General features: G+C 42.3%; 2 protein-coding genes across 5 annotated transcripts in view; both read right to left on the reverse strand.

The window, feature by feature from the left end:
• Nucleotides 1–802, reverse strand: part of spidr (scaffold protein involved in DNA repair) — a 31,643-nt gene extending 30,841 nt beyond the window's left edge. For all 3 annotated transcript variants that reach the window (XM_079750390.1, XM_079750391.1, XM_079750389.1), the window contains exons 1-3: nucleotides 635–802; nucleotides 294–458; nucleotides 75–138 (exon numbers count right to left, since the gene is read on the reverse strand). In XM_079750390.1, the coding sequence (XP_079606516.1) occupies nucleotides 75–138; nucleotides 294–458; nucleotides 635–649 (244 nt within the window). In that variant the 5' untranslated portion in view covers nucleotides 650–802. The remainder of the gene's footprint in view (nucleotides 1–74; nucleotides 139–293; nucleotides 459–634) is intronic.
• Nucleotides 803–1,351: 549 nt separating this feature from the next.
• mapre2 (microtubule-associated protein, RP/EB family, member 2) lies at nucleotides 1,352–10,491 on the reverse strand. Of its 2 annotated transcripts, XM_079750395.1 has the most exons (8): nucleotides 10,393–10,483; nucleotides 8,542–8,703; nucleotides 7,095–7,222; nucleotides 6,378–6,523; nucleotides 5,764–5,980; nucleotides 4,632–4,774; nucleotides 3,692–3,850; nucleotides 1,352–2,754 (listed from the first exon to the last, which is right to left on the reverse strand). In XM_079750395.1, exons 2-8 carry the CDS (start codon nucleotides 8,661–8,663, stop codon nucleotides 2,653–2,655), a joined length of 1,017 nt encoding a protein of 338 aa, XP_079606521.1. In that variant the 5' UTR covers nucleotides 8,664–8,703; nucleotides 10,393–10,483; the 3' UTR covers nucleotides 1,352–2,652. The 2 variants fall into 2 exon arrangements, with proteins under 2 accessions (XP_079606521.1, XP_079606522.1); XM_079750396.1 differs by lacking the exon at nucleotides 8,542–8,703 and having other exon boundaries at nucleotides 10,393–10,491.
• Nucleotides 10,492–13,814: the final 3,323 nt, after the last annotated feature.

Genomic DNA, 13,814 nt, shown 5'->3' on the forward strand with positions numbered 1-13,814 from the left:
ACTTATTGTGAGTCGCTTTGCTTTAAATCGTCTGCTTAATGCCCTCAATGTAAATGTCATTCCGGAAAGGGTACCTGAAAAAGAGGCCGGGTCCAACTTCCTGAAAGCAGACAATGTCCTTCCAGACGAATGACCATCCTATAGTAAAAACAAGTGTGTTGTGTGCATATCTCACATTCAAAACTGAATAACAATTATTAATTAAATAATTCACCTTGAGGATGTGCATGTGTTTATACACGCCAAATGGAGTGCATAAGTGCACTCCACTTGCCAAAGAACAACAACCTTACCTTGACTTTAGGAAGGTCAATAAAGCTTTCCCCACACCTCTCCCACGCCCTGGCGGCTGAGCTGCCGGTGGACAGGGCAGTTAACCCCGCCGCGGGGTTAGCGCTGTTGTGTCCGACCTCATCCGGGAAGACAACACACCTGATGTCCCTGGAGAACTTCTTACGCTACAAGTAGAACATGAACCGAATTGTTTTACGCAGACAGAAGTATCCCCAACCCCCAAACAAACACACACTTTGAAATAAATGCGAAAAACCAACACACCAAACTTCTGAGGTTTTTGAGTTTGAATCCCATTTGTAAACATGTAGTTCGCCAGGCTAGCTGTGAGGCTACGTACCTTTAGAGAAGACATGCTGGCATCTTTCTGGCTCTAATGTTCACATACTGGCGGGGATACAAGGTCAGTTGAGGGGCTGGACTGGTAGTTTACGACATCATCGTTTACCGGTGTCGAAAGTTGTTAGTTAAGCAACTCTCAACGTCTTGGTCAACTACTACATGGAGCGTACCGCTAGGCTGTATGCGTTTGTTTTAACGGCCGTGGTGCGCCGGATGGGGGTTAGTATGTGTTTGCGTGGAGTTTCTTCCCTCGCGAATGTACCCGACGTAGAAAACAAGCGCACCCAACTCGTTCACATTACTTGTGTACAATGTTGTGCAATCTGTAAGGTGAATAAGATTCGTGAATAAACCTGTTTTTTTCGTCAGCATATTTTCGCAATTGCAGAACATTTTGACGAAATATTTGATTAAAGTATTGTTTAGTCTGTGGTTGGCTCTGAAAGTTCTATATTGTAATATATCTGGTATGACTGTGTGTAGATGTGGTTAACAAATCCAAATATTTCAGCGCCATGACTTTTAACTGATGGTCAATGCTAGCAATTTTTGTTTTCCTTCATTCATGCATTCATTCATTAATTTATTTGAAGAACCTCAGGTTGGAGTGACATGAGATTGACACACTCCTTCAGGCTCCCGTAGGTGAAAGGTTTTATTACAGCACGCCGTTCTACACCCGTCAAACATCAAGTTAAACATACAAAAGCTCACTTAACATTGTTTTTTTTTTATTAAATATGTAAAAAGCGGGTCAAGTTATTCACAAATAAAATGCAAACATGCAACACAGTTTGGGGAATGCATAATGAGTGGGACATAAAAAAAACACTATTCATACTTATTGACAGTTTACATTCCTTTTCATTTACACAACAGTATCTGACTAAAGCATTATGGTGCACTGCTGAGTTCAATAATAGTAAATGTAACATTATGAACAGGTAATTACTGGAATATAGCATGTCAAATAACTCAGTGAACTTACACACATCTTTTCTAAGTAGTGTGATTGACAAATCATTTATAATATATATTATATCCATGGAACAGATATCAGTGGCAATGTGCTGCAAAGTATAAAAACAAAAAACGTTCTCCATCTTGATAAGACTAGGCCACAACAAATGCATTTTCCTCCCCTATGTTTATGACCTACTAATTAACCGGTCATCAAACACCAAACCATTTTACCAACATTATTCACACACAATCGGTATGAGTAATACATTTTTGAGCTCACAATTATCTGAAAAATTGTGTTTTATGAAGATAGTCATCGTACAGTCCTGGTTGGTTTTTCAACTCTACACTTTATTCACAATTAACTGACTGTGTTGTCTCCTCTTCCAAAGGATTCAACGTAAGGTCGTATACTTTAATACTAATGCTAAGGCTTAATAAATATGGTGAAAGTGTGTGGACCGATTGTCCACTCCTAGGTCAAATGTCAGTGCAACACATGGAAGGAGGTTTTATAAGAGCTACTATGAGCCCTTTCAGGGCTTTTGCTTATTGCGTTCGTGTGATTAACGTGGTTGATATGTAAAAAAGACACACAAAAAAATCTGTAGAAAACGAAAGGGAGCGAAGATGCACAAATTAACACTTGTACTGACAGGTAGAAGTTACCCGTCTGGACTTCAGCATGTCCTCATATTCAGGAATCTGATTGACCTGTCAACACCCACACACACACCGTCCATGGAAACTCCTGTGATGGTCTGAGCTTGTCTGCGCGTGGAGGTAAAAGTGACCCAAACCGGCCATGGGCAGTTCACCAACAATCACAAAAACACAGAATATCAACTGGCAGGATTTAAGAAAAATCATGAACTGAAAAAGAACGGATGGTGTGTTCTTTCTGGGTGGGGGGTGACGGTGGGGGCGTTGCTTCATTTGCTCAGTCTTCAAGAGAACAAAATAAAGAAACCACGGTGGAAAAACTTAAAATCCTTTGACGGTTGTTGTCACTATAAAAGAAGGGCGTGGGGTTGCGGTGAGCGAGGACAACAGTCAGTATTCATCCTGTTCTGCCTGGTCATCTGGTACCTCCTCCTGGGCCGGCTGGGGGTCGGCCTCTTCTCCGTCCCCCTCAGCCAGCTCCCCAGCCCCCTCCTGAAAGACAATGTATGGTCGATGGCTATGTAACCTAAATTGGACTGGTCAATAACCCTTGTAGTTAGTTCAGGAGGTAGAGCGGGTTAACTTGTAACCGTAATGTTGCTAGTACGATCCCCAGAGTCTCAAGGTTAGCAAGACATCTCACCCTAACTGCTCCAGAAGAGCTGGCTGTCACCTGGAATGGTTTACTCCGCAGTCGGTGTGAAAATGTGTGTATGAATAAGTTGCTTTGGATAAAAGCATCTACTTAATGCCCTAAATGTAAAAACAGCACCATCTCTGGTGGAACATGGATGAATGGTTTCTCTGTCTGATACACTCAGTTTACAGTTGATTGGTTGTTCAGTTGAGGGTGTGGTGTGGTGAGTGTAAGCACTGTAGTAGCATGAATTGTGTTAGACGATGTGTGACCCGTTTTTTGAGTAGTGTGTGTGATGTCTTTTTAAATTTACAACCAAGCTGTTCTCTAAAAAATAACTTAGTAAATATACCAACATTATATTTGTGCTGTGTTTTTGTGCCTGCTGTTTGTATTTCCGGTAAATGCCATTTAATCCTGTTCATGTTAAAATAAATTCTGTCTATTCACTCACATCCCGTCGGACTCAAATCCCCAATCCCCTAGAGTGTGTTCTTATCAATACATAAAGAAGGACAACGAGGCATTGGCACTTAATGTATGCACTTATTGTACGTTGTACGTCCTTTCAAAAATAGTACTTAGCATTGTGTAGCATCTTATCCTAGCTATCTTTGTTGTATACGGGGAATGGGTTAACCTCACAATTGTTAGTGCTTGGCACTTGGTTCTATGAACATCCTTACTTTACCAACAGCAATATATTGTTTCTCCTTCTGACAAATGTATCTATTGTAGGTCACTTTGGATAAAAGCGTCTTCTAAATGCCCTGAATGTAGAGTCAGACTGACCTGTTCGTCTGCAGAGTAGAGGACCTCCATCAGTCGGTCCACAAAGGGGGCATTCTCCTCCCCCTGCTCCTGGCACAGCACCTCCACCTCCCGCAGTTTGCTGAAGTAGAAGTCTCGCTCCTTTTCCACCCCTTCCAACGCCAGCTTCAGTGTACTCATCTGGGAGGATTCACGGTTATAATTAAGGCAATGTTCGAGATCAAAAAAAACGTTTTAGCTAATGGAAAAACAAACGTCGATATTTTTGTAGTCTGCTCTGATGCTGTCGGATCAATACATTGAATTGACACTGTCCTGGGTATGCAGAGTACTTCAAAAAATACAAGGACTCCATTGGAAACAATTTCCATGCAGCCGAAAAGACGTGGCCTTGTTTATGACAGTTAGTCTATAATTTGTGAAGCACTAGAGGAAATGTGATGTTGACGCATTGATGGTTGGATTCAAGTGAAAATCATGCATTTAAAATCAACAACCCCACCACTAAGTAAGAAATATAATACACACACAAAGCATCACTTCTTCAAATCCAGTAACATCATTTTACATAAACTGCATCCACAAACATCATATCCAAGGGAATGTTTTACTAGGAGCAGTATTCCCTTTTGCAAAGATACTTTTCTATTAACATCTATGAACACAGTATGTCATAAGAGAGAAACAGCTTGGTGATTTACGATTAATGATTAAAGATTTTATAACCACAGTAAATAAAGTCTTCATAAGAGGGTACACTATGGGAGACATATCATTTGTTTGTGCTTTCACTTTGCTAATATCTACATCCAAAACCCAAAGAATGTGTGCTTTCCTAACCTTGAATCGTAACAGGCCCTGGATCTTCCCGATCTTCCCCTCACCTCCAAAAGAGTTCAGCCAGAACATGACCCCATGTATACAAACAACACAGCTCAACAAAGGGGGGCAGTAAACCTACCTGTTCATTCAGAAGTGTGACCTGGACCTCCAGTTCCTTCTCTCCCTTAGCCGGGGTGGATGGCCCAGGGATCTTTTTGGCTGACGAGGGTCTAGATGACGGTGTTACAGACTTAGCTATAGTACAAGTGGGCCTGGAGACTCCTATAGGAAACATCAGTGGTATATTAGATGCAATCTGTTTTGCAGGACGGCAGAACGTCGACGTGTTATTTATAGCAGACACTTACTAAGACACGCAACGGTATATAGAATGTACCGGTTAACAAGTTCAAAGACAGAGATGAAACTTATACTCTCAAACCAACCCAAAGTCAACCTACCAATATATAGCGTTTAGACATAATTAATCAATTAAAATAATATTGTTTCAGGCAAGTTCTTCAAGTTTAAAACTGGAACTTCAACAGTAGCACTGGCCAAACAATGAATATTTCTTTGCCTAGAGTGTGACACAATGGAAGCTTACTCAGCTTGCTTGCATTGTCATGTTAGTTTACGATGAATAACAACAGCTGTGCTATCTACCTCTCCTTTGTGAAAGAAACCATGGCACATGTATGTTATCTATCTACCTATATTGTGGCTGAGCAGGCTTATAAACGGTGGGATAACATGACACCGCTGGAATAAAAGAAACTCTCAATCATGGAATGAACTGTCTGCTCTTTTAGACGGCAATGCAAAAACACAGGCAGGATAACTGGCAGCCCAAAAATGAAGTCAAATTAACTTTCCGATCAGAATGAAATCCACTGATGGAGACGGCAATTCTCAGGGAATATTTTAATTTGGTGCAAACTGTAAAAAATCTTTCAGTTCCAGGTATGCTGATGGGTCCATGCTTTAAGTCTTACGGCATAATCACTCATGGCTGCTTATGGATATCTTCTTAGGCTTTAGGAGGATATCAACAAGAAGAGGTATCCACATTGAACAGAAGATATGTGAAATAGAATCATCTGTCTAATTGTTACCATGTAGATGCAATATTTTAAGCAAAGCACCTTAGTTACAATGGTGCATAACCTGTACAACCTTGATAGCTATATCCATTATCGCTGTTCCTTTTATCAGGTGACTCCAACCCACTAACACCAATGCCCCTTTGGTTCTCCAGGTGATCCACCTACCTGCTGTGGGGGAGCTAGCTGCGTGGAGGGACTTCTTGGGCAGGTTAAAGATCTGCTCTCCAGGGTCGGGTGGGGGGATGGCGTCCTGACCCTGCCTGGCCTGTACCGGGTCGTACTCTTTACCGTCGTAGTTCGCGTCAAAAAACCTCTTGAACCACTGGATGAAGTCCAGGTTGTCCTGAAACCTCCCCTTGACCAGTTTCTCTACGGGAATAATCTGGGAGGAGGGTGAGATGTAGGGGTTCAAACATCAGGAACACAACAAGAGCCAACCTTTAAATGGTAAATGGACTGCATTTATACAGAGCTTTTCTAACCAGTGGCCACTCAAAGCGCTTTCCAATATTGCCTGACATTCGCCCATTCATGCATACATTCACACACTGACGGCGGTGTCAACCACACAAGGCGACAGCCAGCTCGTTGGGAGCAGTCAGGGTAAAGTGTCTTGCTCAGGGACACCTCAACACTCGACGCTGGGAGGAGCCGGAGATCGAACCAGCAACCTTCCGGTTACCAGCCAACCCGCTCTACCTCCTGAGCTACATGCTGCCCCATTACAAGTACATAAATGAATAGTAACAATAAGGATATGAGGATTCTCTCCGACTCACCTTGTCCACATTCACCCTTTTAAATGAGGCCTGCAACACTTTCCAATTGTGGATGTACTCATGCTCCAGTTTAGCTTGGAACTTGACCTTCTTAAGACTGACGCAGCCAGGAAAAAGTAAATCCATGAACTGGCAGTAGGCCGCTCCTAGATATGGAATACAATCACAAACAGTCAAAACCTTGGGGATTCATAAGGAATATGGGGAATTAACTCCCACTCATAGCCTAGTTGAATCTTTCTAGATAATCATCGCTTTCCAATAGCATGATTGTTATTATTGTTTTTATGAAATAAGGCTAAATGCTTTAACAACAGTGAAACAGTCTGTGTTGCTAATATGGGCTAAGTGAAGTCCGGGATAAGCCACGGTAATGTCTTCTTAAAAGCCCACTGGAATTGACATACTTTAAGAGTGTGTGAGCCGGGGTGACAGACAGGAGTGATTGTGATTAGATTACTTGGACGCAGCAGCAGGACATGCCCGTTTGCAAACTTTATTTATAGACGCCTCCCAGTGCCCCACCAAGAATAGGTGACTGCGTTACTCAGATTGATTTAACTTTATCACTGTGTCAAGCCGAGGCACTTGTTAGCTACGTAGTAATTAGTGCCTCTTACATGTCTGTTACCAGTCTTACCCAGCTTATCGAAAAAACAGTTGGCATGCACCCATAGCAACAATCACACCCTCCCTCCGGTTAAAACGGGATCTTACCTGATGACAGCTGCTCCACTTTTGTGTAGTTTAGGCTGAGAATATCATTAACCCAGGCAGTGATGTCATGCCTGCTCATAGTCTCCTGGGTTATTGAGGTAGAATATACGTTGACCGCCATCCCCCAACTGCAAGAGATGAATGAATACATTCTAATAAAGTCATAGTAAGGCCATACCTTCCAGCTTAGTACATCAAGCAATGCAAACCATGCATTTGAATCGTACATTACAGAAGTTGTTATGCCTTAAATACTTGGGTAATAAGACACTTGAAATTAAGGGGCATAGGAAAGGGTTACGAATTAGGATATTGATTTTGTCTTGGTTAAACAGGGGCCAAGATAACACATAGCACCACCACTTATTCTCAATTGTGGTAGTGAACAATTTAATCCAACTTCTGTAACGCTTCTGTCCAAAATCACCATAATGCATCTTTAACACATTCAGCAAAGAAATCTGTTCCACAAGTCATAACACATTGACTTAATGCGTTATTCCTCGATAATATCCCAAATATTAAACACACAGGCCACAATCAGTGCAGTTATTCAAAACCTGCATTTGTCCTCCGAATTCTAAACCAAAACAGACCATCTCCCAACACAGGGTGTCTGGCTGTGGACCGAAGGAGGACCTGATGAAATTGCATGAAAGGCTGCATATTTTTTTGACCTTCGTGCAACCCAGTTCGTATTCGTTGCGCTGTTTTTCGCGCACAAGTCCACTCGATCCAAACCGGAGCCCTTGCCACATCCATGCAGGAGGAGAGGCTCCACCGACGGGCTGGGGAGGAGGGAGCAGACTGGGCCAGCCGTTCCCATGTCAACAAAGCGGATGTACTGTTAGCTTTGTTAGCCATGCAGTAATAGCCGATCATGGGGGCTGTGTGGACGCTCGGCTAAATGTCCATTGCAAAACCTCACATCAAGGGTCGACCATGCAACCGGGCATCTATAGAGCCGCATCCGAATGCATGTTTCATCACACCGTTTGCTGCCATCAAACACCGAGCAGCATGACCTGCTCTGATGAATAAATGCCATTCTGTTGATGAGGGTGGCTGTCCATTCCCATAGCATTTGACACGTCGGTGATTGTGATCACTTCGATTGGGTGCTATTCGTCTACGAGTAAAGCATACAGTATACCCTGCAGCGGGAACCCCCATCAGACACTATCCTCTTATATAATTGTGCTGAAAAAAACCCAACCATGGATGGGCCTTTAGCGATTTGCGCCATGGCTCCAATGACAGGACTAGATAATAACAGAGGGCACGATGCGCCTTTACGACCGGGTCTGGACGCACACGCAAAACCGGCCAACGAAGAGAAGCACATCACCACAAAAATCAAAATGAAACTGCAGCTATGATCAATCCCGTTTACGTCTCACAGGCGTTATTATGAGACGGGATCAGATGCGGCATTACACGCGTTTACCTGTAGGCGCGCTCTCCTCGCACTGTGTTCTTTCTGTAGGGAATGATGTTGGATCCGTTGTCCTGGACCATGTCGTTGTTGTTCTCTCCATTTGGGGAAAGTACTTGGGTGGGACCAGGCATCGGGCCTCTTTAATAGTGAACAGATTATAGTCTGTTCCCCCTGTGCAGAAAGGACGATGGAAAAGCCTAAGAAAGTGCCGCACCTCAGGCTCGTTCCGTCTGCGTGTTCTTCACAGATCTCCGCCCGGTGACGTCGCTGCGCCCTGCCCACGTGACTGCAAGGGGTGGCCGCCTGTTCCTTTTTATAGTGGGATGTTTCACCCGGTGTGAATCTGATCTGATCTCATCATCAGCCATCAGGAGGAAGGCACGTCTGACACGAACCGCACTTGGGTTTTTTTCGCCATGCAAATAGGATGATCTTTGGTTGTTAATCAAGTGATCTGCAGTGATTGAATGATCACATAATGAAAGGCAAATGCAACCTTTCCGCTTCTAACAAGGAATGGGTGTTAATCAATTTGCAGTAGAAGATGCATACGGTCGATGGATGTGTGCTGAAACCGTGAGCAGCTGACCTTTAAGGATTGTAGTACTACTGAAACTCACTCAAACCTTGTGCCTAGGGCAAATCTGCGATACAGACATCCACACATTCAGCATTAAAGCGTCCCGTCCCCAGACCCAGTCTCTCAGGCTTCTAATTCTGGAACCTGAACAGTAAGGCCCGATCCAATACATTTGAAATATTCAATGGTTTGGTTGGTTTAGGCACATTGGCTCTTTAAAGCTTAGATAGCAGACCGATGTGCAGGAAGCAGCAGGCCTGATGAGGGCTGCCAGATGTGTGGCTATTACAACCACATAGTCATGTTATGCTATGGGAATAATAACATGTGTTAAATGTTAAAAAGCCACGATGCACGAGACAATCGCAAACAGACTACTACTACTACTAGCACTACAAATTATGCTTTCATAATCCAAAAGCAATACTGTGGCTACTAGCTAATACTGTGCCAACCGTGCACTTCACTACCACTAGATCCCTCAAAAGAAACAGACACCGTACAACTAATACCCTGCTGGCAATACTATGCATGCACACGTCTGCAAGATCACACGTCTGCATTCTTCAGACGAGGAACACACAGACACAATGCAAAGAAGTCATCGGATGGAAAACCCCACTATTACCACTATTTACTATGCAACGTGGAAAGTTGCATAAACGCTGAATATGCGAAATAAACCGACGTTCAGGTGTGTGTGTGTGTGTGTGTGTGTGTGTGTGTACCCTGTTGTCGAATCAAGAGCACACGCAAAAAACGAGTTGTTCAAAGGTTAAGCATATGTTGTAGGGCACCCATGTCAGAGCTCAGAGGAAGTCGTGCGTAAGCAAAGGCACCACGTCAAAACTTAGCCCACACACTCACAACTTCACCAACAGAGTCACAACTTAACCAATACGGTCCATGCAAGAACACAGTTCATACCTGTAATGTCGCGAGAACCAAGACAGAGTCTAGGACCTGAACGGACAGAGATCTGAAGCTATGTTATAACATTATACTAACACACGTTTAGGTGAAACCCGACTTCCCTGCTGTTGTGATTTTTCGAATTGATTAATTAATTTGATTTTTGGCATTGAGTTCAACAAATAGTAATGTGTGTGTGCCTGCACTTTGACAGAACCAGCCGCCACACACACAACAGCAGCAGAGCCTGCAAACGCACAAAGTAATCGATGCATGGGGGAAGCTGTGTGATCCATCTCTCGGATTACATCTACTTTAGGAAGAGTAATTTCTGGACAAGAAAAAGCATAATAGTTGATTTGACTCACCAGTGAACTCGGATCCTATCCCCAGGTTACACGGTGTTAAAAAATCGGCTCTTTTCCTGAGTCACCCCACCCTCGACTGTGCGTTCGCACCGATTCGTGCCGCACGATGACGAGAACATCGCACCCCTGTTTGATTCGGTAAGACGACACCGCGGAGGCCGCTCGTTGGTCGGTTTCTGACATCTGCTCTGAGTCCAACCAGTCATATCGCGATGCGTTGCTTCATGAACGCGGTTGACAGTTCCCTCCACATCTACAAATGTCACTTTCCTTTTGATTCGGCCTTACATGCCTTATCAATTATTATATATTGTATAAATCTATAGATATATACAACATATCAATATATATTAAATACAATGTATAACATATACATATATAAACAAATATATAATGTAATGTGACGTAGTATATATTCATATTTACATATGTACATTTATTTTTTAATTATTTATTTTTGTTTTTTTAAGTTTAGATTGATTTGCAGCAGTGCAATCATTTATCTATTAACACAATGTACAGTTTCTTGTAATCGTAGCAGCTGTTCGCCACACGGTGATCCAGCAGTTACAGCCCCTTACATTCCTCCAGAGCATAGAAATATAGGACTAGACAATCGCCTCGGGGCAAACAGTTGTACCCTGGCGCACCCTGTTTTCTAATCAGGCCGGGGTTTTTGAACGGTAGCGACTGCGCAAGCTCGTAATTATTTTTGGTGAGGACTTCTTCATAGCCTCGAGATAATGAAACAATTCCAAATTAAGATCATGCAGTTATCACTGAGTCTGCACGCTTCCTGTAGGCCTAGTCGTTTTCCTGAAATGAGAATGAGGTGGTGATGGTGATGGGGGAAGGGGTTGTTATGCATGTTATAATTTCCTAAATAATATATATTTGAAATAAGGAATATAAAGTAAATTGTGTTGACTTCTCCAATTTTAAACCATAGGGTTTTAGAGATCCATCTCCGGAAAATGCTTTTAAATATGAATATGGATTGGAAGTAGACTACAGGAAGGTTTCTGGTGGGCCTTGTGGTCTATTAAACATCTATTTATGGCTGTTTGGTTTTAATTAACTCAGATATACCGTCCCGTACTGCTGAGAGAGGGAAATCTTGAACATTCCCACCATGGAGCGTTAAACTGCATGGTTGCTCGTACGTTACGTCATAAACCCTCTGAATAATAGACGCTAGGTCAGGAGAACCACAGTGCTTATAGGACAGGTAATGAATGTACCGCCAGAAACAGACCGACTGAAGTGTATCAGGCTGGGAGGTGGAGGAGAAACGGTTCAAAGGTCACAAAATGGTGATACAGTGTCAACACTTTATTATGCATCTCCGCCATGCAAAGTCACTGAAAAGAACTAACTAAAAGAAAAGAATAATTAAACCAGATATATTTCACAAATTTCAGATTTAAGATGAACTTTCCATTTATTTTTCGTAGCTGGGTTATGGTGTATGAACACCCAAGAAGGGTCAGGAGCTAGGTGTGTGTACTGTATGTGTTTGTACGCACGTGTGTAACAGTGATTCATGTCAGGGACAAACAGGCTACCATTTTGGTCATAAAATAAACGCAAATTAAACAATATGGGAAACAAACGTTCATCTATTTCTCTTTTCAAGAGAGTATAAAAAAAGAAAAAATTGGATGTCTTTTCCGATGTAAAACATTTTGTTTCAGAGTAAATTTGGAATCCTTGCAAATTACTTTCTTTGAATTTCTTTTCATTGAATTTCTATATTCTTCAAGCATTATCCGCTGTGTTTCAAAGCTCTGAAAACACAGAATCGCCTGGGTTCATCGACATCAGACATCAAACGAGACAACATCTGTAAGCAGACGCTTCTTGCTTTATCCAGTGATGGAAAGCCACATTTCCTTAGACTCGTCTACGGTCTGTTAGAATGTGGCTAACAGCTTGTTAGCTCCAGCTTGTTAGCCGCAGAGAATGTGGCTAACAGCCTGTTAGCCACATTCTCTGCCGGGATTCTGAATAAATTCCAGAGAGAGGTCACTTAATCAGCCCCGGCTGTATGCACAATCCCTGACCTGTGTCTCAAACCCAATCCACGCTCCTAGGAAATACTTTGACCCAACAAGAGCACAAAAGTTGGTCAAGACCAGTTATAACACAGCAAATCTATTGGGAAAATCCGGTCGTATATCGGCTAGAATTGTATTCTCAGTTTATATGATCTTTGTGAGTCACATCATCTGTTTTTTTTTTTATCATGCTGAATAAAACAACCAAGTAATGAACCCAGTCTTTGTTTTTAGAAATGAGGTAACTTAAACTTCACGGTTTGTCAGCTTGTATAACAAAACATAACGTCCACACAATAGCTAGACAACTCATTCAAAACTAGGGTAAAAAGTAGACATTTTCCGATGTTGTGTATTTATGGCACCTGTGGTAAAATAGACTGCTCAGCAATTCATTAGTTCTGCTCTTCATTTCACAGTATTGTCTCAAACATGTAGTGGGTTTAAAAATATACCTTTGAACAACTGTAATCTATGGTTGGTCTTGAAAACTCTCAATCTTCACTTCTTCATGAGCCTCTGTGTCATTTCCTCCTGCGTCTTCTTCTGCTGTTCCTTCTCCTATTGCTTATCTGTCAAGACAACAGTGGTTGGTGTTGTAAACACAGACAGGAGGAGCTCAGCCGACAGATACAGAATACAGAAATAGTCTGGGAGCATTTCAAACATTGCAACATTGCAATCACGCCATAATCAGTTGTGTAATGCTATGCAACTGTTTTTGTTTTCCCCCCAAGGGGTTACATTAAAATAGCCATGTGTTGGAGACTATCCCTCCTCATCATATGTGCTGGTATTAAACTCTGGGCTTATTCCTCCATAGCTTCCGTTTGCAGGCCCATAATGACTGCTCTCTCAAATCAGGGAATCTGTTTACTTTGATGGATTACTTAACAGCACTATGACAATACAAACACACAGCATGTTACAAACCCCCGCGGTCGACGCCCACCGCTCGGAGACACTGTTACAGTACTACCCGTTCCTACCCCCCATCAGAGCACGTTTTCCTCTCCTCTGAGATAAGTAATCGTCGTTTATCTCCAATACATTGTTTTAAAGTCTAATTAGGTTTAGTGTTAGTCTGACAACCTATTTTAATAATTTGCTCAGTAGGGAGGATCGTGGAAGTTGGATATTCTTCCCTAGGTTGGAGAAGCATAGCAATATTCAGATCATCTCCTATTTCCATTCATGGTATCTTTTTTCACTTGAAACGAAATGATTATGGTTTACTTTTCTTAGCGGCAGCTATTTCATGTGACATGTATTGTAAACATGAATATGACGTAGGTTTGATTGTTATATCATTCATGTCAATTAAGAATAAGATCAGATACTTACCAGAAAAATGAACAACCATGG

The sequence above is a fragment of the Pollachius pollachius genome (genome assembly GCF_949987615.1).
Source record: "Pollachius pollachius genome assembly, chromosome: 14".
Taxonomy (NCBI): domain Eukaryota; kingdom Metazoa; phylum Chordata; class Actinopteri; order Gadiformes; family Gadidae; genus Pollachius; species Pollachius pollachius.

What these genes read in the sequence shown, in the direction of transcription:
- mapre2 (XM_079750395.1), bottom strand. Translation starts at nt 8,663, where the DNA reads ATGCCTGGTCCCACCCAAGTACTTTCCCCAAATGGAGAGAACAACAAC. An exon ending in AGCTAGCTCCCCCACAGCAG is followed by an intron (nt 4,775 to 5,763) that starts GTAGGTGGATCA and finishes TGTTTCCTATAG; the next exon opens with GAGTCTCCAGGCCCACTTGT. An exon ending in TCTACTCTGCAGACGAACAG is followed by an intron (nt 2,755 to 3,691) that starts GTCAGTCTGACT and finishes ATTGTCTTTCAG; the next exon opens with GAGGGGGCTGGGGAGCTGGC.